The sequence below is a fragment of the Salvelinus namaycush genome, unplaced genomic scaffold, assembly GCF_016432855.1.
Source record: "Salvelinus namaycush isolate Seneca unplaced genomic scaffold, SaNama_1.0 Scaffold166, whole genome shotgun sequence".
In the NCBI taxonomy this organism is placed as follows: domain Eukaryota; kingdom Metazoa; phylum Chordata; class Actinopteri; order Salmoniformes; family Salmonidae; genus Salvelinus; species Salvelinus namaycush.
In genome coordinates this window covers 35,425-62,500 of record NW_024058408.1, presented here as the reverse complement: position 1 = coordinate 62,500, position 27,076 = coordinate 35,425, and the positions used below count along the sequence as shown (strand labels likewise).

At 42.0% G+C, this 27,076-nt stretch overlaps 2 protein-coding genes across 3 annotated transcripts; both read right to left on the bottom strand.

The window, feature by feature from the left end:
• Positions 1-6,030: 6,030 nt before the first annotated feature.
• Positions 6,031-12,877, bottom strand: LOC120037267 (CMRF35-like molecule 5). 2 transcript variants are annotated; one of them, XM_038983439.1, is made up of 5 exons: positions 12,644-12,877; positions 10,426-10,752; positions 9,970-10,092; positions 6,466-6,573; positions 6,031-6,317 (listed from the first exon to the last, which is right to left on the bottom strand). In XM_038983439.1, exons 1-5 carry the CDS (start codon positions 12,681-12,683, stop codon positions 6,106-6,108), a joined length of 810 nt encoding a protein of 269 aa, XP_038839367.1. In that variant the 5' UTR covers positions 12,684-12,877; the 3' UTR covers positions 6,031-6,105. The 2 variants fall into 2 exon arrangements, with proteins under 2 accessions (XP_038839367.1, XP_038839368.1); XM_038983440.1 differs by lacking the exon at positions 6,466-6,573.
• An 855-nt stretch (positions 12,878-13,732) lies between these two features.
• LOC120037260 lies at positions 13,733-26,711 on the bottom strand. Its single transcript, XM_038983433.1, has 4 exons — positions 26,556-26,711; positions 24,027-24,172; positions 22,411-22,608; positions 13,733-14,095 (listed from the first exon to the last, which is right to left on the bottom strand). The coding sequence occupies exons 1-4, from the start codon at positions 26,641-26,643 to the stop codon at positions 13,733-13,735; spliced, it is 795 nt and encodes a 264-aa protein (XP_038839361.1). The 5' UTR covers positions 26,644-26,711.
• Positions 26,712-27,076: the final 365 nt, after the last annotated feature.

The window sequence follows — 27,076 nt, the reverse complement described above, 5'->3', positions numbered from 1 at the left end:
CCACCCAGCCTCCACTAACACACTGACCCACCCAGCCTCCACTAACACACTGACCCACCCAGCCTCCACTAACACACTGACCCACCCAGCCTCCACTAACACACTGACCCACCCAGCCTCCACTAACACACAGACCCACCCAGCCTCCACTAACACACTGACCCACCCAGCCTCCACTAACACACTGACCCACCCAGCCTCCACTAACACACTGACCCACCCAGCCTCCACTAACACACAGACCCACCCAGCCTCCACTAACACACTGACCCACCCAGCCTCCACTAACACACTGACCCACCCAGCCTCCACTAACACACTGACCCACCCAGCCTCCACTAACACACAGACCCACCCAGCCTCCACTAACACACTGACCCACCCAGCCTCCACTAACACACAGACCCACCCAGCCTCCACTAACACACTGACCCACCCAGCCTCCACTAACACACTGACCCACCCAGCCTCCACTAACACACAGACCCACCCAGCCTCCACTAACACACTGACCCACCCAGCCTCCACTAACACACTGACCCACCCAGCCTCCACTAACACACTGACCCACCCAGCCTCCACTAACACACTGACCCACCCAGCCTCCACTAACACACTGACCCACCCAGCCTCCACTAACACACTGACCCACCCAGCCTCCACTAACACACTGACCCACCCAGCCTCCACTAACACACTGACTGCCTGCTGTCCACCACTGAACAACTACTACTGATAAGATGTTTAGATCAATGATACATTTCAATCAGCTAATAACAACATATTTCACAATGTTCTAGATGTGATTCATAACAGAGTTACTGCAGGGGTACAGCATGGAAAGTAGAGGAGGCTGGTGGCAGGAGATATAGGAGGACAGGCTCATTGTAATGACTGGAATAGAATAGATTGAACGGTATCAAACACATCAAATGCATGGTTTCCATGGTTTCCATGTGTTGATACCTTTCCATCCATTACAGCCATTACAATGAGCCTGTCCTCCTATATCTCCTCCCACCAGCCACCACTGACGTAAAGATTTGATCCACTTACCCACAGAAAATATAAATCTAGTGTAGTCTGCAGGTCTCCATCTTCTATCAGATCCACACCAATATGTCCCAGAATCCTCTGGTCTCATCTTCTTGATGTGAACAGTGAAGTTGGTCTTCTCACGGTTGTCCCTCAGAGAAAACCTCTCATTCCATTTAATGATGTTAGGTTGTGTAGCTGTAACTTTATTTTCACAGGTTAAAGGACTGTCCCCCTTACAGAAGAACTTCTCATTCTTCTTGTGGCCTGCTGGATATTTACAAGTAAGCCTGGCAGTCTCCCCAACCTGCTCATTCACATTGATTGGTTTGACATCCCTCCAATCTGTGAATGAGATTTTTTTTAAACACATGCACATTTCAATTAAACGACTTTTATCAAATAGATATGAGTGTAACTTGTGTGTTTATGTTCACATGTTAAAGAGAAAGAAGAAGTTTATACTCACTTCTAACAAGCAGCTTCACCTGTGTGATCAGTGTAATGTAACGTTGTTCTGTCCTGCTGGTTTCTACTCCACACCAGTAGGTCCCAGTATCATCTTCAGTCAGGTCTCTGATGGTCACTGTGGAGAATCTCTCTCCTGTGTTGTCAGACACAGAGAAACGACCAGCTTTTGCAGTTGTCTGGTGAGCAGCAATCATATAAACACAAGTCTTGAAGTCATTGCTTTCCTTGCAGAAATACTTGATGCTGTCCTCATGGTCCTCTGGATAGTTGCATCTGATGGTAGCTTCTCCTCCCAGATAGGCCGTCTCTGTGACTGACTTCTCACAGCAGTCATCTGTCAATAGGAACACACATCACAACCTTAGTCTAGTACTATAGACTGACTTCTCACAGCAGTCATCTGTCAATAGGAACACACATCACAACCTTAGTCTAATACTATAGACTGACTTCTCACAGCAGTCATCTGTCAATAGGAACACACATCACAACCTTAGTCTAGTACTATAGACTGACTTCTCACAGCAGTCATCTGTCAATAGGAACACACATCACAACCTTAGTCTAATACTATAGACTGACTTCATTGACTAGTGGTACTGATCATGTGATAACATATGTAGCTAAATTCATTTAATAAAGTTAAAGTAAAAGTCTCTCACCCTTCTTCACATCCAGCTCTACCTTGGTATAACTGTCAGGTGCAGTAGGTTTGTCCACTCCACACCAGTAGGTCCCTTCATCTTGTCTGGTCAGTTGTCTGATGATCACCTTGAAGTAGTTACTTCCAGTGATGTCATACAGAGAGAATCTACCACTGTGTGCCAAGGTGTTCTTCCTCAGAGTAGTTATCTTCTTATCACAACTATAAGTCCACTTTGTTCCATTACAGAAATATTTGTCATGACTTCTTTCTTCTGTGGAATAATGACAGTAGAGGATGACAGTTCCTCCAGAGTATCCTGTCACTTTGAAGGAGCTCAAACAACCTGTCAATCAGACAAGAGAAAATATATTATCTGTAGTAGCAGCCTTTATAAGAAGACTAACTGGATGTTATTACATTGTTATAACAAGCGTATTACCTGTCATGAAGGAGAGGAGGATGACTATCAGCAGGATCCTCATCTTGTTGTGTTCCAGGTTGGTCCAGGTGTCTATAGGTCCTGATATAATGTTGTGTTCTCTCCAGGTTGGTCCAGGTGTCTATAGGTCCTGATATAATGTTGTGTTCTCTCCAGGTTGGTCCAGGTGTCTATAGGTTCTGATATAATGTTGTGTTCTCTCCAGGTTGGTCCAGGTGTCTATAGGTCCTGATATAATGCTGTGTTCTCTCCAGGTTGGTCCAGGTGTCTATAGGTCCTGATATAATGCTGTGTTCTCTCCAGGTTGGTCCAGGTGTCTATAGGTCCTGATATAATGCTGTGTTCTCTCCAGGTTGGTCCAGGTGTCTATAGGTCCTGATATAATGCTGTGTTCTCTCCAGGTTGGTCCAGGTGTCTATAGGTCCTGATATAATGCTGTGTTCTCTCCAGGTTGGTCCAGGTGTCTATAGGTCCTGATATAATGCTGTGTTCTCTCCAGGTTGGTCCAGGTGTCTATAGGTCCTGATATAATGCTGTGTTCTCTCCAGGTTGGTCCAGGTGTCTATAGGTCCTGATATAATGTTGTGTTCTCTCCAGGTTGGTCCAGGTGTCTATAGGTCCTGATATAATGTTGTGTTCTCTCCAGGTTGGTCCAGGTGTCTATTGGTCCTGATATAGTACTGTGTGTCCAAGTCTACAACTCTCTCTGTTCTCTCTCTACTTATAGGAACTTAAATACAAACGTAATGTACTTCATGTACTCTCTCTCTCTCTCTGCCCCTCCCTCTCTCTAACTCACTATTTGCGCTCGTACAACTATGTACTTCCCTATTTCTGCATCTCTCTCTCTCTCTACTAGTTCAAACCCTCCTACCACATGTTATTTCTGACAGCCCCTCCCTCTTCCTCCTTAACCAATCTCATCTATGTACCTACATTACACAGTAGAGAGAGAGAGAGAGAGAGAGAGAGAGAGAGAGAGAGAGAGAGAGAGAGAGAGAGAGAGAGAGAGAGAGAGAGAGAGAGAGAGAGGGAGGGTGAGAGAAAGAGAGACAGAGTCCTCTATGGATCATAGCACAGAAACACATTCAAAGACTCTCATTCAGACTGGAGGCTGTCTACAGAGGAGAGAAACAGAGTTATTCTGCCACTGGAGGGCGCTCTCCCTCCATCTCTCTCTCCCTCCAGCTCTCTCTCCCTCCATCTATCCCTCAATCTCACCTCTGTGTGTCTAGTGACAGTGGTACTTGTTGATGAGACAGGTACTGAGTTTACTGACAGCACCAGTGGAGGCTGGTGAGGGGAGGACTACTTATAGTAATGGCTAGAATGGAACGTATCAAATACATAAATATATTGGTGCTTTATTGATAAATACACATAGTCTCATTTCCCAGTTGTCATGACTGTCCTGTGAGGATCAGACTGATGGGGGGAGGTGACAGTAACCAGGCCTCTCTCTCTCCAACAGAGAGGAGAGGGGGAGCTGTTGATTCGTCACCTTCACACCCTGCTGTAAATCTCTGGATGGGGAAACTTTGTCTCTCTACCCTTTAGTATTGGGATTGGAATGTCTTTTGTCTAGAGAGACTTTTGCCCAAAACTCTAACTTTGGAACAGTATTTCTAACATCCGAATGTAGAATGTAGAATGTAGAATGTATATGTCAAGTTTCCATCCAATAGACACTGTGAAATGAAGATAATATTTTTGTTAAGAATTTGATTCAAATTTTCTAACGAGTACATAGTTTTGATGATACATTGCCCAGTAAGTAGCCACGCCTGAGGGACCTCAGAGAGCGTTTCAGCATGATGGTAACACCCCATTTTTACCAGAGTGTATAAAGGATTGGCTAAGAATTAACATATCAGACCAGAACATTTCTGTGTTGCTGCTGGCGTGTAAAGTGGTCAGGAGCTGAACCCTGAAAAATCAATCTTTAGACCAGAAAGATGTGAGACCATGGAAAAGGTCAGAACTTAACCTCAACACGAGGTGAAGAAGATAGACTCACCTTCCTTTAGACCAGAGAGACGAAGAGCTGCAGCTCATGTCCATCTTGGTCCGAATCCTGAGTGCCAACACGAGGAGGAAGAGGCGAGAAGCTCACCTCAGACAATCACTGGTACAGCTGATTAGCTGTCTTAAGTCAGATATCGAGAAAAACTCATCTAAAGGACTATCTTGCTATGCTCATCACCAACTCTCATCACTGTTGACATGGCTGGTTATCTTCCAGAGTGAACAACAGTAGAAGACGGGAAAGGGAAACCCCTTTCGGACAATCAGAGCCAAACAGCTGGAAGGTCAACAACTTTCCGAAAAGGCTTAGTTCCGACCGAGATAAACGAAGAACAGCATTCAACACGTAAATACATTCATTATTTCTTATACCGAACGGGCGGTGGTTCGTGTGCAAAGTATGCGATTAATGGGAGAATAGTTATGGAATGTGACCATGATAAGTGTCCATTTCATAGGGACTTTTGTCTCATGCAAGTGTGTGTGTGTGTTCTGTTATTATTTAGTTAGTTAGTAAATAAATTATTCAACCAAATTGTATAGTACTGAATAATTATCAAGGTTGGGGTTCTTGCAGATCCAAGAAGGTTACGACTGTTCAGAATGAGAATTGATATCAGGTAATGATTAATAAGTGACTGTTCAGAATGAGACTGATATCAGGTAATAATTAATAAGTGACTGTTCAGAATGAGAATTGATATGAGGTAATGATTAATAAGTGACTGTTCAGAATGAGAATTGATATGAGGTAATAATTAATAAGTGACTGTTCAGAATGAGACTGATATGAGGTAATGATTAATAAGTGACTGTTCAGAATGAGAATTGATATGAGGTAATAATTAATAAGTGACTGTTCAGAATGCGACTGATATGAGGTAATAATTAATAAGTGACTGTTATTGATATATATCTTATATAGCTTCTAGAGTTTAATTTAGGAGATGATAACTCATTAAACAACTTATTCCGTGGTGCCCCAAATCTTAATGAGTTAATTGTTTCATGATTAATTTAATTGGGTAACAATTAAACATAGTTAGTGGATTTAAGCAAAAACATTCATCAGATTAATGAAAGTCAAGTCCAGACAGTCAAGTGGAGTAAAAAGCTGTAGCATAGTGGAGACAGGCTGGATATCTGGGGATGTTGACAGTAGCTTAGTGGAGACAGGCTGGATCTCTGGGGAAGTTGACAGTAGCATAGTGGAGACAGGCTGGATCTCTGGGGAAGTTGACAGTAGCCTAGTGGAGACAGGCTGGATCTCTGGGGATGTTGACAGTAGCCTAGTGGAGACAGGCTGGATCTCTGGGGAAGTTGACAGTAGCATAGTGGAGACAGGCTGGATCTCTGGGGAAGTTGACAGTAGCATAGTGGAGACAGGCTGGATCTCTGGGGAAGTTGACAGTGTCATAGTGGAGACAGGCTGGATCTCTGGGGAAGTTGACAGTAGCATAGTGGAGACAGGCTGGATCTCTGGGGAAGTTTACAGTAGAGCCTCTCCACCTCCAACGTTGGAGTAGATGTCATCTGGATGAGGATTGGTTGCCTTGGCATAGATTATGGTGATGTCACAAGCTGTATATGGGTTATGATTGATTCCTGTGGCATAGATGGGGTTGGTGATGGTTCCTGTGTCTGGATCCTGGTTGGTTGTCATGGAGTCAGACACCAACAGTCTGGCAGAGTGTTTAGATGCTGAAGAGGAAAACAAACAGATGATTTATTGTTGATAATTATTTATTTATGTTTTGTTATTAAATGTTTTTAGTTATAAAACCTTTACAAATGTTTTGACATATTTGTTAAATCTTTAAATAATGATTGTGTGTAATAACTAGTGTACCTGTTGGTCTCCTGTCTCTGTCTCTCCTCTGTCTAAAGAACATGAACAGCAGCAGACCCAGCAGTAGTAGAACAACACCCAGACCAACAACAGAGAACATCACGTCACCTAGAACAACCAGAACAACACCAGAAAACATCACATCACCTAGAACACCCAGAACAACACCAGAGAACATCACATCACCTAGAACACCCAGAACAACACCAGAGAACATCACATCACCTAGAACACCCAGACCAACACCAGAGAACATCACATCACCTAGAACACCCAGACCAACACCAGAGAACATCACATCACCTAGAACACCCAGACCAACACCAGAGAACATCACATCACCTAGAACACCCAGACCAACACCAGAGAACATCACATTACCTAGAACACCCAGGCCAACACCAGAGAACATCACGTCACCTAGAACACCCAGACCAACACCAGAGAACATCAGATCACCTAGAACACCCAGAGACAGTACTCAGGCATAATGTAACAGTGATGGTACATTTAGCTAGTCTCTACTGTACTGTACTTCTGTGTTTCTTCATTTCAGAGGGAGGGAGGAGGGAAGACAACATCAGACAGAGAAACATGTGGTGTTGAGGAGAGCAGAACATAGAGAGGAATTGTTAATGTGGTATCAGTAGTCACAGTCAGATTATTCAATCTAATATGAAGTATCAGGCAAAGTCAATGTGTTTTTATTACGGTTCAATGTTATTCACTGTCTAGAGGTGAATGATGTAATGACTAGTTTATACCACAAGGTGGTGTGTCTATGGATTCATAGTTGTAGTTTATGAGGGAAGGATGCTTGGTAGTTGTAGTCCATGTTACAGTATGGTGCTTGGTAGTCGTAGTCCATGTTACAGTATGGTGCTTGGTAGTTGTAGTCCATGTTACAGTATGGTGCTTGGTAGTTGTAGTCATAGTTACAGTATGGTGGTTGGTAGTTGTAGTCCATGTTACAGTATGGTGCTTGGTAGTTGTAGTCCATGTTACAGTATGGTGCTTGGTAGTTGTAGTCCATGTTACAGTATGGTGCTTGGTAGTTGTAGTCCATGTTACAGTATGGTGCTTGGTAGTTGTAGTCCATGTTACAATATGGTGCTTGGTAGTTGTAGTCCATGTTACAGTATGGTGCTTGGTAGTTGTAGTCCATGTTACAGTATGGTGCTTGGTAGTTGTAGTCATAGTTACAGTATGGTGGTTGGTAGTTGTAGTCCATGTTACAGTATGGTACTTGGTAGTTGTAGTCCATGTTTGTCTGTGGTGATGATGCTGTTGTTACCTTGTGTTCTAGTCATGTCTGTGGTGATGATGCTGTTGTTACCTTGTGTTCTAGTCATGTCTGTGGTGGTGAAGCTGTTGTTACCTTGTGTTCTAGTCATGTCTGTGGTGATGATGCTGTTGTTACCTTGTGTTCTAGTCATGTCTGTGGTGGTGATGCTGTTGTTACCCTGTGTTCTAGTCATGTCTGTGGTGGTGATGCTGTTGTTACCTTGTGTTCTAGTCATGTCTGTGGTGGTGGTGATGCTGTTGTTACCTTGTGTTCTAGGCATGTCTGTGGTGGTGGTATTGTTGTTACCTTGTGTTCTAGTCATGTCTGTGGTGGTGATGTTGTTGTTAACTTGTGTTCTAGTCATGTCTGTGGTGGTGATGTTGTTACCTTGTGTTCTAGTCATGTCTGTGGTGGTGATGCTGTTGTTACCTTGTGTTCTAGTCATGTCTGTGATGGTGATGCTGTTGTTACCTTGTCTTCTAGTCATGTCTGTGGTGGTGATGCTGTTGTTACCTTGTGTTCTAGTCATGTCTGTGGTGGTGATGCTGTTGTTACGTTGTGTTCTAGTCATGTCTGTGGTGGTGATGCTGTTGTTACCTTGTGTTCTAGTCATGTCTGTGGTGATGTTGTTGTTACCTTGTGTTCTAGTCATGTCTGTGGTGGTGATGCTGTTGTTACCTTGTGTTCTAGTCATGTCTGTGGGGGTTGTGCTGTTGTTACCTTGTGTTCTAGTCATGTCTGTGGTGGTGATGCTGTTGTTCCATTGGTACTATCTGTTGGAACATATGAGTCACATAAGTTAGGTGAAAACCCCCAGAGAGAGAGAGAGAGAGAGAGAGAGAGAGAGAGAGAGAGAGAGAGAGAGAGAGAGAGAGAGAGAGAGAGAGAGAGAGAGAGAGAGAGAGAGAGAGAGAGAGAGAGATAGAGAGAGAGAGAGAGAGAGAGTGGGGAGATGGAAAGGAAGACAGGGAGAGAGAGAGAGAGAGAGAGAGAGAGAGAGAGAGAGAGAGAGAGAGAGAGAGAGAGAGAGAGAGAGAGAGAGAGAGAGAGAGAGAGAGAGAGAGAGAGAGAGAGAGAATGCGTACTTGTTTACGTGTGTGGTTTGGGGTTTGTGTTTCTGAGACTGAAAGTAGTACCCACTCTGTGTGTTTCAGAGGAAGTGGTGTGAACCTTGACCTGGAGGCCCTGATGTTCTTATTGTCAGAAACACACAATGACTATAACTACTAGTCTCTCAATACAGCACCTCTCTGAGTACAGTTACAATACTAAAGATAATGACTATAACTACTAGTCTCTCAATACAGCACCTCTCTGAGTACAGTTACAATACTAAAGATAATGACTATAACTACTAGTCTCTCAATACAGAACCTCTCTGAGTACAGTTACAATACTAAAGATAATGACTATAACTACTAGTCTCTCAATACAGAACCTCTCTGAGTACAGTTACAATACTAAAGATAATGACTATAACTACTAGTCTCTCAATACAGCACCTCTCTGAGTAGTTACAATACTAAAGATAATGACTATAACTACTAGTCTTTCAATACAGAACCTCTCTGAGTAGTTACAATACTAAAGATAATGACTATAACTACTAGTCTCTCAATACAGAACCTCTCTGAGTACAGTTACAATACTAAAGATAATGACTGTAACTACTAGTCTCACAATACAGCACCTCTCTGAGTACAGTTACAATACTGAAGATAATGACTATAACTACTAGTCTCTCAATACAGAACCTCTCTGAGTACAGTTACAATACTAAAGATAATGACTGTAACTACTAGTCTCTCAATACAGAACCTCTCTGAGTACAGTTACAATACTAAAGATAATGACTATAACTACTAGTCTCTCAATACAGAACCTCTCTGAGTACAGTTACAATACTAAAGATAATGACTGTAACTACTAGTCTCTCAATACAGAACCTCTCTGAGTACAGTTACAATACTAAAGATAATGACTGAACAGGTTAGAGGGACTAAATAACATGGTTAATATTAGTGACTGGTGGAGAGGGAGAAGAGAGAGTGGGGAGAGAGAGTGGGGAGAGAGAGTGGGGAGATGGAGAGGAAGACAGAGAGAGAGAAAGACAGGGTGAGAGAGAGATTTAGGTGCGTGGTCTTTAGAGAGATATATATATATATAGATGTAGGTGCGTGGTCTTTAGAGAGATTTGTCTCTTAGAGTAATATATGTACCAGTAGTGGAGTTTGAGGAGTCAGTTGCCTTGGTGATGTTTGTTGATTGGTGTGTCGTGGAGAGGAGAGGTCTGGATGTGACTGGGCCAGGTTTGGGAGGAACAGGAGCTGTGAGAGAGAGAGCTAGAGAGAGAGAGAGAGAGAGAGAGAGAGAGAGAGAGAGAGAGAGAGAGAGAGAGAGAGAGAGAGAGAGAGAGAGAGAGGGAGAGAGAGAGAGAGAGAGAGAGAGAGAGACACAGACAGACAGACAGACAGACAGACAGACAGACAGACAGACAGACAGACAGACAGACAGACAGACAGACAGACAGACAGACAGACAGACAGACAGACAGACAGACAGACAGACAGACAGACAGACAGACAGACAGACAAAGAATGTATCAACACAAATATATAAAGTACAAAATGTCACAGTAATCATAAGCACACAAAAATACATTTTCAGACACCAACCTCTGACCACAGTGAGCCTGACTTCAGTTGGCTCATCATGTCCCCATGTATTCACTCCACACCAGTATGTATCAGCATCCTCTAGGATCAGGTTAGTGATGTTCACAGTGAAGACTCTTCTCTCTGTGTCGTCATACAGAGAATATCTCCCTTGATGAGTCCACGCTGGGTTTTGGGTTTGGATGACAACAACCCTGTCTCTGTATAACCCTTTAGAGAGGTACTTCTGGTATGTTTCATACCCCCGATCATAAGGACACTCAGTGTGAGCATTTCCTCCTTCTGTTGCTCTGTTTGTAATCACCCCTGACAACACACAGACCACAGCTACAACAGAAACACAGACACAGAGTTATAGTATGTACAGACATCCTCAGATTGTGTTATTGATAAACTCTCACATCACTGTCTTGGCAGCTCTGTACTAGTCTACTGTCTGGACATTGAGAATCAAGGGAAACATGTTTAAAATATGACCATTACCTTGAATGTGACTAGTAATGAAGACCTGATCTGTTTAATTACTAATAAAGTTTGGTACTGGTCTACTGCTGAATGATAAAGTAAAGTATAGTATTGATTTATGAGTTCAGGACTCCAGCAATACAGTAAAACAGTGTTAAATTATAAAGTAGTAAAGTAATAAAGTACAGTATTGATCACTATGGTATAAAATGATACATGCTCAGTATTGATCACTATGGTATAAAATGATACATGCTCAGTATTGATCACTATGGTATAAAATGATACATGCTCAGTATTGATCACTATGGTATAAAATGATACATGCTCAGTATTGATCACTATGGTATAAAATGATACATGCTCAGTATTGATCACTATGGTATAAAATGATACATGCTCAGTATTGATCACTATGGTATAAAAGGATACATGCTCAGTATTGATCACTATGGTATAAAATGATACATGCTCAGTATTGACTGATGTGTTCAGCAAGGAACAGAGTGAGTATATGGGGTAAATGGCGGGCAAAGAAGGTGTTCAGTTTGTCTGGAAGCGTGACGTCGGTGTCCGTGACGTGGCTGGTTTTCTTTTTGTAGTCCTTGATTTCCTGTAGACCCTGCCACATACGTCTCGTGTCTGAGCGGTTGAATTGAGACTCCACTTTGTATATGGTATATGGCCACTTTATATAATGCCAATTTAATAATGTTTACATATCCAACATTACTCATATCATATGTATACCATCTATTGCACCTTGCCTACGCCGCACGGCCATCGCTCATCCATATATTTATATGTACATATTCTCATTCACCCCTTTAGATGTGTGTGTATTAGGTAGTTGTTGGGGAATTGTTGGAGTACTTGTTAGATTACTTGTCAGATATTACTGCACTGTCGGAACTAGAAGCACAAGCATTAACATCTGCTTGTCACGCCCTGACCTTAGAGATCCTTTTTAGTCTCTAGGTTTGGTTAGAACAGGGTGGGACTCGGGTGGGAAAGTCTATGTTTTCTATTTCTTTGTTTTTGGCCGTGTGTGGTTCCCAATCAGAGGCAGCTGTCTATCGTTGTCTCTGAATGGGGATCACATATAAGTTGTCATTTTCCTTTTGGGTTTTGTGGGATCTTGTTTTCTGTTTAGTGTCTGTGCCTGAGAACTGTTCACTTTCGTTTTCACGTTTGTTATTTTGTTTGAGTGTTTTTTGAAAATAAAAATCATGAACACTTTCCACGCTGCGCTTTTGTCCACTCCTTTCGACGAGAGCCGTTACACTGCTAACCATGTGTATATGACACATTTATGCCATAGTTTGTACATCTCAACAGTGGGGGCACCGTTTGTCACCGTTATAGTGCAGTTAATGTATTGTTTGGTGTTCTGTAGTGACGTTGCTGGCCTGCATCCCCCACACATGTTGGAGGAAGTTTGCCCCATTAAGGTTTACATATCAAAATCGATACTGTATTTTAGTTACACTGTTTATACACCACATATTTCATTTATATACTGGATTCTTGACGTAGCTCACTCTAATATATTCCCTGCTGTACATATCAATCTTAGTTTATCTTGTGTAAATTCCCCTTGTGTACATATGTATAGATTGTATTATGATACTGCTACAGTCTTATTTGTGCATTATCATAAGAAACAAGCTCAGCACTATTAACCTTTCTGCTACTTAAATACATGTGTTCATTTCCTTGTTTACTACATAAATATATGAGAGACAGAACTCACCTGAGAGGAGACAGCAGGAGACAACATGGAGTATCTTCATTCTGGACAGGTACTCCTCAGTTACTATACTGTTAACGTTACTTTACCACCACAGTTACTACACTGTTAAAGTTACTTTAATATTACAGTAACTACACTGTTAAAGTTACTTTACTATACTACCTGCTAGTTCAGGTCCACAACAGCTGTCTGTCAGCTACTAGTTTGACAGCAGAGTGTTTCTGAAATTATCTTTCTTCCACGACTACTCCCCCCCCCCCCCCCCTGTCAGAGAGACAGAGGTTGTAGTGATGGTGGTGGTGGAGGGGGAGGGCTTTATCCTACACATCCTGATGATTTCTCTGTAGTGACCTCAGTGTCTGCAGGCCTGTGTGCTGCAGAGTGAAACTGGTTCAAACCGGCCGGAGGTTAGACTTCTAAACCACCAGAGAACTCAGCTAGCTGTGCTGACTAAGTGTTAAAACTGTCAATTTCTCTGTTCTAAAGTTACCATGTTTGTTTCAGCAGAGGAGGAACACATTGTTCAGATGATGACAATATAGTTAAAGTATACATCATTATATTTTATTACATTTTAATGACATTTCATTGATCCAAATACAGTCTTTGTAAATGATCAACTCAACAGATGAGTTTCTGAACAGAAGAAACATCCCTCCTCTACAACCCAACTCCCCCTTAATGAATGATGTCATCACATAACAGACAGGCTACTGAGATCTCAGTAAACCAATAGAAATACTTAAACTGTGAAGGCAGAGTTTGTTGACTCCACCCCTTTATTGAGATTTGCTGTCAGTGTTGAGCAGGGCATTCGGCGTTCGCCGCCGGGCTCCTAAATTGCCCATCAAGTGAAACCTCCGCTCACCCAGACAAAACATGCAAACTGTCAGTGAGAGAACAGGAAGTAGAGAGAGAGAGAAAGAGACCAGCAGAGAGAGAGAAAGAGACCGGCAGAGAGAGAGAAAGAGACCGGCAGAGAGAGAGAGAGACTGACAGAGAGATAGAAAGAGAGAAAGAGACCGTGAGCGAGAGAGAGACATAAAAAAAAAGTTAAAGAGAAATTTGTTAAAAATAGAGGTCAGTGACTCAAGTGTCTCTGGGTTTGCTGATTGTGGAGTAGATGGGAGGAGCCTCAGAGCAGCTGTGTGGATGATTGACAGTAGAGTAGGCGGGGCTTTTGTTCACAGTAGCATAGTCACATGATGAAGTGCCCTCTGTAGTAATGGCAGCGGTGGTTTCATTGGGGCAGCTGCCCTCTTTAGTGATGGTGTCAGTGGCTTCGTTGGGGCCACTGGGGTTCTTGTGGAAGTTGACGCTGGCGTAGTGGAGAGAGTCAGAGTGACTTGTGGGTAAGTTGGCGGTGGCGTAGATGGTGGAGGTCGCAGCGCCTGAGTCTGACCTTAGGGGGCGCTCCATTATCTCCTCATAGTCACCGTCACCATGACAACCCTGGAGAGGAGAGAGGAGAGAATAGTACGACACTCACAAACACACTCAATGACATCACTCAATGACGTCACTCAGACACAAAAACTAACAAACAAAATACACTGACCCCTTCATTGTTTCCTGTGTCTGGACTCACTCTGTGTGTTGAAGAGACAGATCCTGTGGAACACAACACACACACAGAGAGAGAGAGAGAGAGAGAGAGAGAGAGAGAGAGAGAGAGAGAGAGAGAGAGAGAGAGAGAGAGAGAGAGAGCGAGAGAGAGAGCTAGCGAGAGAGCGAGCGAGAGAGAGCGAGAGAGAGCGAGAGAGAGCGAGAGCGAGAGCGAGAGAGAGAGCGAGAGAGAGCGAGAGCGAGAGCGAGAGCGAGAGAGAGAGCGAGAGAGAGCGAGAGAGAGCGAGAGAGAGAGCGAGAGAGAGCGAGAGAGAAAGAGACAGAGAAAGAGACAGAGAGAGAGAGAGATGCACTTCCACCAGAATACAGCAGGGGTCAGACACTCCTCAGTGACTATTTATGCTTCTCAAACAGGGACAAATGATGACATGCTATTATGCAAATTAATTTATTCGAAATGAAAATGGAAAGATTTCGAAAAGGGGAACTTTCTCTCTTTTTATAGACCTGTGAGTGTGTGTGTGTGTGTGTGTGTGTGTGTGTGTGTGTGTGTGTGTGTGTGTGTGTGTGTGTGTGTGTGTGTGTGTGTGTGTGTGTGTGTGTGTTTCTCACCTGTGACCTTATTGTATTTCTATCTGTAGACTATGATCAGGCTGATCACCAGCAGTAACACTACCAGACTAACAGACACCATGATGACCACTGAGGTACCTGGAACACACACACACACACACACACACATACACACACACACACACTCACACACACACACTGTTAAGGAATAGATTAGACAAACCAACTGTTGCACTAACCTACCCTCATATCATAACACTAACCTACCCTCATATCATAACACTACATACAGACATGTCTACCACTAACCTACCCTCATATCATAACACTACATACAGACATGTCTATCACTAACCTACCCTCATATCATAACACTAACCTACCCTCATATCATAACACTAACCTACCCTCATATCATAACACTACATACAGACATGTCTACCACTAACCTACCCTCATATCATAACACTACATACAGACATGTCTACCACTAACCTACCCTCATATCATAACACTAACCTACCCCTCATATCATAACACTAACCTACCCCTCATATCATAACACTACATACAGACATGTCTACCACTAACCTACCCTCATATCATGACACTAACCTACCCTCATATCATAACACTAACCTACCCCTCATATCATAACACTAACCTACCCCTCATATCATAACACTACATACAGACATGTCTACCACTAACCTACCCTCATATCATAACACTACATACAGACATGTCTAACACTAACCTACCCTCATATCATAACACTACATACAAACATGTCTACCACTAACCAACCCTCATATCATAACACTAACCTACCCTCATATCATAACACTACATACAGACATGTCTACCACTAACCTACCCTCATATCATAACACTAACCTACCCCTCATATCATAACACTAACCTACCCCTCATATCATAACACTACATACAGACATGTCTACCACTAACCTACCCTCATATCATGACACTAACCTACCCTCATATCATAACACTACATACAGACATGTCTAACACTAACCTACCCTCATATCATAACACTAACCTACCCTCATATCATAACACTAACCTACCCTCATATCATAACACTACATACAGACATGTCTACCACTAACCTACCCTCATATCATAACACTAACCTACCCTCATATCATAACACTAACCTACCCTCATATCATAACACTACATACAGACATGTCTACCACTAACCTACCCTCATATCATAACACTAACCTACCCTCATATCATAACACTAACCTACCCCTCATATCATAACACTACATACAGACATGTCTACCACTAACCTACCCTCATATCATAACACTACATACAGACATGTCTAACACTAACCTACCCTCATATCATAACACTACATACAAACATGTCTACCACTAACCAACCCTCATATCATAACACTAACCTACCCTCATATCATAACACTACATACAGACATGTCTACCACTAACCTACCCTCATATCATAACACTAACCTACCCTCATATCATAACACTAACCTACCCTCATATCATAACACTACATACAGACATGTCTACCACTAACCTACCCTCATATCATAACACTACATTCAGACATGTCTAACACTAACCTACCCTCATATCATAACACTAACCTACCCTCATATCATAACACTAACCTACCCTCATATCATAACACTACATACAGACATGTCTACCACTAACCTACCCTCATATCATAACACTAACCTACCCTCATATCATAACACTAACCTACCCTCATATCATAACACTAACCTACCCTCATATCATAACACTACATACAGACATGTCTACCACTAACATACCCTCATATCATAACACTACATACAGACATGTCAAACACTAACCTACCCTCATATCATAACACTAACCTACCCTCATATCATAACACTACATACAGACATGTCCAACACTAACCTACCCTCATATCATAACACTAACCTACCCTCATATCATAACACTAACCTACCCTCATATCATAACACTAACCTACCCTCATATCATAACACTACATACAGACATGTCTACCACTAACCTACCCTCATATCATAACACTACATACAGACATGTCCAACACTAACCTACCCTCATATCATAACACTAACCTACCCTCATATCATAACACTAAACTACCCTCATATCATAACACTAACCTACCCTCATATCATAACACTAACCTACCCTCATATCATAACACTACATACAGACATGTCTACCACTAACCTACCCTCATATCATAACACTACGTACAGACATGTCTACCACTAACCTACCCTCATATCATAACACTACATACAGACATGTCTACCACTAACCTACCATCATGTTATAACACTAACCTACCCCTCATATCATAACTCTACATACAGACATGTCTACCACTAACCTACCCTCATATCATAACACTACATACAGACATGTCTACCACTAACCTACCCTCATATCATAACACTAACCTACCCTCATATCATAACACTACAGACAGACATGTCTAACACTAACCTACCCTCATATCATAACACTACATACAGACATGTCTACCACTAACCTACCCTCATATCATAACACTAACCTACCCTCATATCATAACACTAACCTACCCTCATATCATAACACTAACCTACCCCTCATATCATAACACTACATACAGACATGTCTACCACTAACCTACCCTCATATCATAACACTACATACAGACATGTCTAACACTAACCAACCCTCATATCATAACACTAACCTACCCTCATATCATAACACTACATACAGACATGTCTAACACTAACCTACCCTCATATCATAACACTACATACAGACATGTCTACCACTAACCTACCCTCATATCATAACACTAACCTACCCTCATATCATAACACTACATACAGACATGTCTACCACTAACCTACCCTCATATCATAACACTAACCTACCCTCATATCATAACACTAACCTACCCTCATATCATAACACTACATACAGACATGTCTACCACTAACCTACCCTCATATCATAACACTACATACAGACATGTCTAACACTAACCTACCCTCATATCATAACACTAACCTACCCTCATATCATAACACTAACCTACCCTCATATCATAACACTACATACAGACATGTCTACCACTAACCTACCCTCATATCATAACACTAACCAACCCTCATATCATAACACTAACCTACCCTCATATCATAACACTACATACAGACATGTCTACTACTAACCTACCCTCATATCATAACACTACATACAGACATGTCTACCACTAACCTACCCTCATATCATAACACTAACCTACCCTCATATCATAACACTAACCTACCCTCATATCATAACACTACATACAGACATGTCTACCACTAACCTACCCTCATATCATAACACTACATACAGACATGTCTACCACTAACCTACCATCATGTTATAACACTAACTTACCCCTCATATCATAACTCTACATACAGACATGTCTACCACTAACCTACCCTCATATCATAACACTACATACAGACATGTCTACCACTAACCTACCCTCATATCATAACACTACATACAGACATGTCCAACACTAACCTACCCTCATATCATAACACTAACCTACCCTCATATCATAACACTAACCTACCCTCATATCATAACACTACAGACAGACATGTCTACCACTAACCTACCCTCATATCATAACACTACATACAGACATGTCTACCACTAACCTACCCTCATATCATAACACTAACCTACCCTCATATCATAACACTACATACAGACATGTCTAACACTAACCTACCCTCATATCATAACACTACATACAGACATGTCTACCACTAACCTACCCTCATATCATAACACTAACCTCCCCTCATATCATAACACTAACCTACCCCTCATATCATAACACTACATACAGACATGTCTACCACTAACCTACCCTCATATCATAACACTACATACAGACATGTCTAACACTAACCAACCCTCATATCATAACACTAACCTACCCTCATATCATAACACTACATACAGACATGTCTAACACTAACCTACCCTCATATCATAACACCAACCTACCCTCATATCATAACACTAACCTACCCTCATATCATAACACTACATACAGACATGTCTACCACTAACCTACCCTCATATCATAACACTAACCTACCCTCATATCATAACACTAACCTACCCTCATATCATAACACTACATACAGACATGTCTACCACTAACCTACCCTCATATCATAACACTACATACAGACATGTCTAACACTAACCTACCCTCATATCATAACACTAACCTACCCTCATATCATAACACTACATACAGACATGTCTACCACTAACCTACCCTCATATCATAACACTACATACAGACATGTCTACCACTAACCTACCCTCATATCATAACACTAACCTACCCTCATATCATAACACTACATACAGACATGTCTACCACTAACCTACCCTCATATCATAACACTAACCTACCCCTCATATCAAAACACTACATACAGACATGTCTACCACTAACCTACCCTCATATCATAACACTAACCTACCCTCATATCATAACACTACATACAGACATGTCTAACACTAACCTACCCTCATATCATAACACTAACCAACCCTCATATCATAACACTAACCTACCCTCATATCATAACACTAACCTACCCTCATATCATAACACTAACCTACCCTCATATCATAACACTACATACAGACATGTCTACCACTAACCTACCCCTCATATCATAACACTAACCTACCCTCATATCATAACACTAACCTACCCTCATATCATAACACTAACCTACCCTCATATCATAACACTACATACAGACATGTCTACCACTAACCTACCCTCATATCATAACACTAACCTACCCTCATATCATAACACTAACCTACCCTCATATCATAACACTAACCTACCCTCATATCATAACACTACATACAGACATGTCTACCACTAACCTACCCTCATATCATAACACTACATACAGACATGTCTACCACTAACCTACCCTCATATCATAACACTACATACAGACATGTCTACCACTAACCTAACCTCATATCATAACACTAACCTACCCTCATATCATAACACTACATACAGACATGTCTACCACTAACCTACCCTCATATCATAACACTAACCTACCCTCATATCATAACACTAACCTACCCTCATATCATAACACTACAGACAGACATGTCTAACACTAACCTACCCTCATATCATAACACTACATACAGACATGTCTACCACTAACCTACCCTCATATCATAACACTAACCTACCCTCATATCATAACACTACAAACACACATGTCTAACACTAACCTACCCTCATATCATAACACTACATACAGACATGTCTACCACTAACCTACCCTCATATCATAACACTAACCTACCCTCATATCATAACACTAACCTACCCTCATATCATAACACTAACCTACCCTCATATCATAACACTACATACAGACATGTCTACCACTAACCTGCCCTCATATCATAACACTAACTGTAACGGCTTTCTTCCAGGGGTGAAGGAGAGGACCAAAGTGCAGCGCGGCTAGTGTTCAACATGTTTAATTAAAGAACAAGGAAACACTACAAACAACTTACAAAATAACAAACGTGAAAACCGAGACAGTCCTATCTGGTGCAGAACACAAACACAGAGACAGGAAACAAACACCCACAAAATCCCAACACCAAACAAGCCTCCTATATATGATTCCCAATCAGGGACAACGATTGACAGCTGCCTCTGATTGAGAACCATATTAGGCTGGACACAGAAACAGACGAACTAGACACACAACATAGAATTCCCACCCAGCTCACGTCCTGACCAACACTAAACAAGCAAAACACATAATAACTCTGGTCAGGACGTTACACTAACCTACCCCTCATATCATAACACTACATACAGACATGTCTAACACTAACCTACCCTCATATCATAACACTAACCTACCCTCATATCATAACACTAACCTACCCCTCATATCATTAAATGCAAATTCATTACTTAAAAATCATACAATGTGATTTTCTGGATTTTTGTTTTAGATTCCATCTCTCACAGTTGAAAATGTACCTTTGATAAAAATTACAGACCTCTACATGCTTTTGTAAGTAGGAAAACCTGCAAAATCGGCAGTGTATCAAATACTTGTTCTCCCCACTGTATATACTGTGTTCTAAACCATCTACTGCATCTTGCCTATGCCACACGACTATCTCTCATCCATGTATTTATATGTACATATTCTTATTCCATCCCTTTACATTTGTGTGTATAAGGTAGTTGTTGTGAATTTGTTAGATTACTTGTTAGATATTACTGCACTGTCGGAACTACATTTACATTTACATTTAAGTCATTTAGCAGACGCTCTTATCCAGAGCGACTTACACATTGGAAAGTTCCTACATATTCATCCTGGTCCCCCCGTGGGAATTGAACCCACAACCCTGGCGTTGCAAGCGCCATGCTCTACCAACTGAGCCACACGGGAAGAACAAGCATTTCGCTACACTCGCATTAACATCTGCTAACCATGTGTATGTGACCAATAACATTTGATTTGATTTGACTACACACACACTGACAAACACACACTACACACACACACTGACAAACACACACTACACACACACACTGACAAAAACACACACACACACACACTGACAAAAACACACACACACACACTCGAGCAACACACACTAACATTAACATTGTTTTAAACATTTTGATAAGTTTTAATGAAATGCTTAAAAAGCCAAAGTGTATGTACATATACAATAGATATGTAAATCTCAAAGGTACAATGGACTATTATGGCTTTACTGTCTTCATTATTTTAACAGACAAAATGAAGCCAAGATAATGACAAAACACATAGTTCATATTTACACAAGTATTTACAAAAATGTTGGTTGACTTTCAGAAAATCTGGAGATTTTAAACCCAGATGGGTAGTCCATGTTGTACAAACAGTCAAATCACATGAGCTGTCTTTGTGATGTCACTTCCAAGATGGCGGAGCTGTGGTGACAACTCTTCATCTCTCTACGGTCCCAAGTGGCATCCTATTCTCATTAGAGGACTATATAGGGCTCTAGTTAAAAGTAGTGCACTATATATGGAATAGGGAGCCATTTGGGACACATGCCTTGTATTTTTGGTATTTTGGTATTTTATTAGGATCCCCAGTAGCTGTTGCAAAAGCAGCAGGTACTCTTCCTGGGGTCCAACATATATACTGTATACTGTAGATCCTATAGTCCTCCATTATTCTGGGTAGCTGGGCTGTAGAGTGGAGGGCATCTTATATCATCTTTGCGGCAGCTAGTGTTAGCATAGATGTCACAGCGTGGGAGACCGGTGGCTTGGCCAGCAGGGTTGGTTGTAGAGGCTTGGTCAGCAGGGTGGGTTGTAGAGGCTTGGCCAGCAGGGTTGGTTGTAGAGGCTTGGTCAGCAGGGTGGGTTGTAGAGGCTTGGCCAGCAGGGTGGGTTGTAGAGGCTTGGTCAGCAGGGTGGGTTGTAGAGTCTTGGCCAGCAGGGTAGGTTGTAGAGTCTTGGCTAGCAGGGTAGGTTGTAGAGGTTTGGCCAGCAGGGTTGGTTGTAGAGGCTTGGTCAGCAGGGTAGGTTGTAGAGTTGGTAGGTGAGTTGACAGTAGAGTAGACTGAAGAGATGACCACAGGTAGTGTGTGTGTCTGTCTGTCTGCCTCTCTGATCTCCTCATACATACAGTCAACCTGCATAGAGAACCAATGACAGTAAATACATGTTCAGATATGAAAAGAAGTTGAGGCCCTCAACCATCAACATGTTAGCCACTGTTTTTCTCCATGTAATGATAACAAGCTACAGCACAATCCCACTAGAGCAGGGGTGGGGGACGTCCGGCCTCCGGGACATATACGGCCTACGAGACCGTTTGATCAGGCCCCCGAGCCAATTCATAAATCTTTCTTTGTAAATAAAAAAGCTCTAGACGTTGTTTTTGCACAAAAATATATATTTTTTAATCCATGGAAATATGCTCGCAAGGTTTTACGGACTGAAGGATGAAGTAAACCAATTAATGGCGATGAAGGGAAACCTGTCGCGGAACTGAGTGATGACAAGTGGATGTTTGATTTGGCCTCCATGGTGGACATAACCAAGTATCTGTCTAAGTTGAACGTCAAGCTCCAAGGGACCAGCTTCTCAGCGATCTGCTGTCAAACGTGAAATCGTTCGAAGCAAAATGAAAGCTGTGGCAAGTCCAACTAGAAAGGGGTAACACAGTGCATTTTCCTACTCTGCAAGGACAAGAGCCTGAGAGGACGTGGGAATATGCCGGTGAGTGTGGAAAGCTCGCCAAGGCATTTTGTGAGCGGTTTAAAGATGTGAAAAGTAAACAACTGGAATTGAACATATTTGCAACCCCGTTTAACGTGGAACCAGCGGATGTGCCGGATGGCCTACAACACAAAGTCATTGAGCTGCAAAGCAACGATGAGATCAAAGCCAGGTACAACAACCTCCTTCTCCTTGAGTTCTACAAAATGTACGTTAGCGCTGAGCAGTTTCCTGTTCTGAGGAGACATGCACTTAAATGTGCGTCTGTGTTCGGGACGACCTACTGCTGTGAGGAGTTATTTTCCAAACGGACTCTTGCAAAGACTTGATTCCACTCAAGACTGACTGACACAGACCTGGAAAACCAGCTGCGAGTAGCGTCATCTTCGCTGCCAGCTGACATCAAACGCCTCAACAAAGACAAGCAGTTTCAGCCATCGCATTAGAGGTGAGTTTCAACAAGTAATCATAATAACAACAGCATTATATACAATACTAATACTTATTTAAATAGGAATAGCACTTTTCTAAATACTCAAGAACACAAGAAACATCATATAACTCATATTAACTATAAAACCAATGTCAGTGATTTAAAGTCACATTAAAACATGAATAAAGCAGAAAATTGCCTTTAATAATATGGCCCCCAAATTAATTAATAAATATCCAAACGGCCCTTGATGGCAAAAGGGTTCCCCACCCCTGCACTAGAGGCTGTAGACTCACACACTCAACCCTTAGATGTTAAGTTTACCACCTCCCTGTCTATCACCTCTACACTACAAGTTATTATGGACAAACACACACACACCCTTGTGTCTCTCACCTCTCCAGTAGGGTCAGGTTGTGTGTTGGAGGAGACTGGTGGTGGTGTTCTCCTGGTTCCTCTCCTCTGTCTGTAGAACAGGAGCAGGACCAGTCCTAACACTGTCACCTTGGCTACCAGACCAACACTGGTCCACACCATCAGACCTGACCACAGACAGGAGAGACTTTACAGAGTACTGTATATATCATAGATACCATCAGACTTGACCACAGACAGGAGGAGAGACTTTACAGAGTACTGTATATATTATAGATACCATCAGACCTGACCACAGACAGGAGGAGAGACTTTACAGAGTACTGTATATATCATAGATACCATCAGACCTGACCACAGACAGGAGGAGAGACTTTACAGAGTACTGTATATATCATAGATACCATCAGACCTGACCACAGACAGGAGGAGAGACTTTACAGAGTACTGTATATATCATAGATACCATCAGACCTGACCACAGACAGGAGGAGAGACTTTACAGAGTACTGTATATATCATAGATACCATCAGACCTGACCACAGACAAGAGGAGAGACTTTACAGAGTACTGTATATATTATAGATACCATCACACCTGACCACAGATATTAACATATTGTATATAGTTGATTCCGTCTATATTATGTGATAGCCTGAAAGAATTGTATAACATCATATTAAAGTTGTCTGAATGTGATAGAATGATGGAAGTGACAGGTCCATCACACCTGCTCTCTGTGAAGGACCAACACTGATGTCTCCAGATGGCAGGAAGGTTGTGGAGAGGTCAGAGGATGTTGTAGAGAGGTTTGGGAGGGTTGTAGAGAGGTTTGGTAAGGTTGTAGAGACATGTGGTCTGGAGGTGACAGGTGACGGTTTAGGAGTGGGAGGAGCTAAGTGTAAAAATAAATAATACTTTAGCTTTTCTCTCGCTGGACGTACAGTGCCTTCAGAAAGTATTCAGACCCCTTGACTTTTTCCACATTTTGTTTCGTTACAGCCTTATGCTAAAAAAAAATGTCATCCTCAGCAATCTACACACAATACCCCATAATGAGAAAGTGAAAACAGGTTCTTAGAAATGTTTGCAATTAATCTAAAAAATAAAATAAAGAAATTACATAAGTATTCAGACCCTTTGCTATGAGACTCTAAATTGAGCTCAGGTGCATCCTGTTTCCATTGATCGTCCTTGAGATGTTTCTTCAACTTGATTGGAGTCCAACTGTGGTAAATTCAATTGATTGGACATGAAAAAGGCACACACCTGTCTATGGAAAGGCACACACCGGTCTATGTAAGGTCTCACAGTTGACAGTGCCTGGCAGAGCAAAAACCAAGCCATGAGGTCGAAGGAATTGTCCGTAGAGCTCCGAGACAGGATTGTGTCGAGGCACATATCTGGGAAAGGGTACCAAAACAATTCTGCAGCATTGAAGGTCCACAAGAGCACAGTGGCCTCCATCATTCTTAATTGGAAGAAGTTTGGAACCACCAAGACTCTTCCTAGAGCTGGCCAGCCGGCCAAGCTGAGCAATCGGGGGAGAAGGGCCTTGGTCAGGGAGGTCACTCTGACAGAGCTCCAGAGTTCCTCTGTGGCGATGGGAGAACCTTCCAGAAGGACAACCATCTCCGCAGCACTCCACCAATCAGGCTTTTATGGTAGAGTGGCCAGACAGAAGCCACTCCTCGGTAAAAGGCACATGACAGCCTGCTTGGAGTTTGCCAAAAGGCACCTAAAAACTTGCAGACCATGAGAAACAAGATTCTCTGGTCTGATGAAACTAAGATTGAACTCTTTGGCCTGAATGTCAAGCGTCACGTCTGGAGGAAACCTGGCACCATCCCTACGGTGAAGCACGGTGGTTACAGCATCATGCTGTGGGGATGTAAGCTAAGTACAGAGAGATCCTAGATGAAAACCTGCTCCAGAGCGCTTAGGACCTCAGACTGTGTGAAGGTTTACCTTCCAACAGGACAATGACCAAAAGCACACAGCAAAGAACGCAGGAGTGGCTTTGAGACAAGTCTCTGAATGTCCTTGAGTGGCCCAGCAAGAGCCCGGATTGAACTCGATCAAACATCTCTGGAGAGACCTGAAAATAGCTATGCAGCAACGTTCCCCATCCAACATGACAGAGCTTGAGAGGATATACAAAGAAGAATGGGAGAAACTCCCCAAATACAGGTGTGCCAAGCTTGTAGCGTCATACATAAGAAAACTCAATGCTGCAATCGCTGTCAAAGGTGATTCAACAAAGTACTGAGTAAACGGTCTGAATACTTATGTAAATGTGATATTTCAGATTTTTTATTTGATAAATTAGCAAACATTCTAAAAACCTGTTTTTGCCTTGTCATTATGGGGTATTGTGTGTAGATAGATGAGGAAAAAAAAACTACTTAATACATTTTGAATAAGGCTGTAACGTAAACAAATGTGGAAAAGTCAAGGGGTCTGAATACTTTTCAAAGGCACCATAAGACATTAAGCCTAAAAACAAGCGTTTTGAATTTAACAAGGCAAATGTGATTGTGTTCACTTACCATCTGTAACTGTGAGATGCACCTCTTGGTATGTGTCTGGGCCATATCTCTCCACTCCACACCAGTAGGTCCCAGAGTCTGTCTTCATCAGGTTCTTGATGGTCACATAGAAGACTCCATTTCCCTTGTCTTCTATACTGTATCTACCTTGAGTTACATTCTTACTCCCTTCGTTTCAACCAGAATGTCTCCATCAGAACATGTCCCCTTGCAGAAGTATTTGTTGTTGGTCCCTGCCCAAGTGAACGAGCAGCCGAACATCACTTGTCCTCCCACCACCTCCTTAATGACATCTGACTCCACAACACACAGAGCTGTCAAACAGAAACACACAGTACACAACTGATGACCTGTGAGATGTACTTTAACCCTGCTCAAATCTAACTTTAACCCTGCTCAAATCTAACTTTAAACCCTGCTCAAATGTAACTTTAACCCTGCTCAAATCTAACTTTAACCCTGCTCAAATCTAACTTTAACCCTGCTCAAATGTAACTTTAACCCTGCTCAAATCTAACTTT

What these genes read in the sequence shown, in the direction of transcription:
- LOC120037267 (XM_038983439.1), bottom strand. Translation starts at nt 12,683, where the DNA reads ATGAAGATACTCCATGTTGTCTCCTGCTGTCTCCTCTCAG. An exon ending in CAGGCTCACTGTGGTCAGAG is followed by an intron (nt 10,093 to 10,425) that starts GTTGGTGTCTGA and finishes CTCTCTCTCTAG; the next exon opens with CTCTCTCTCTCACAGCTCCT. An exon ending in CAGAGACAGGAGACCAACAG is followed by an intron (nt 6,318 to 6,465) that starts GTACACTAGTTA and finishes TTTCCTCTTCAG; the next exon opens with CATCTAAACACTCTGCCAGA.
- LOC120037260 (XM_038983433.1), bottom strand. Translation starts at nt 26,643, where the DNA reads ATGAAGACAGACTCTGGGACCTACTGGTGTGGAGTGGAGAGATATGGC. An exon ending in GCATCTCACAGTTACAGATG is followed by an intron (nt 24,173 to 26,555) that starts GTAAGTGAACAC and finishes GTCTGTGGTCAG; the next exon opens with GTCTGATGGTGTGGACCAGT. An exon ending in AAGACTCTACAACCTACCCT is followed by an intron (nt 14,096 to 22,410) that starts GCTGGCCAAGAC and finishes TCTCCTCTCCAG; the next exon opens with GGTTGTCATGGTGACGGTGA.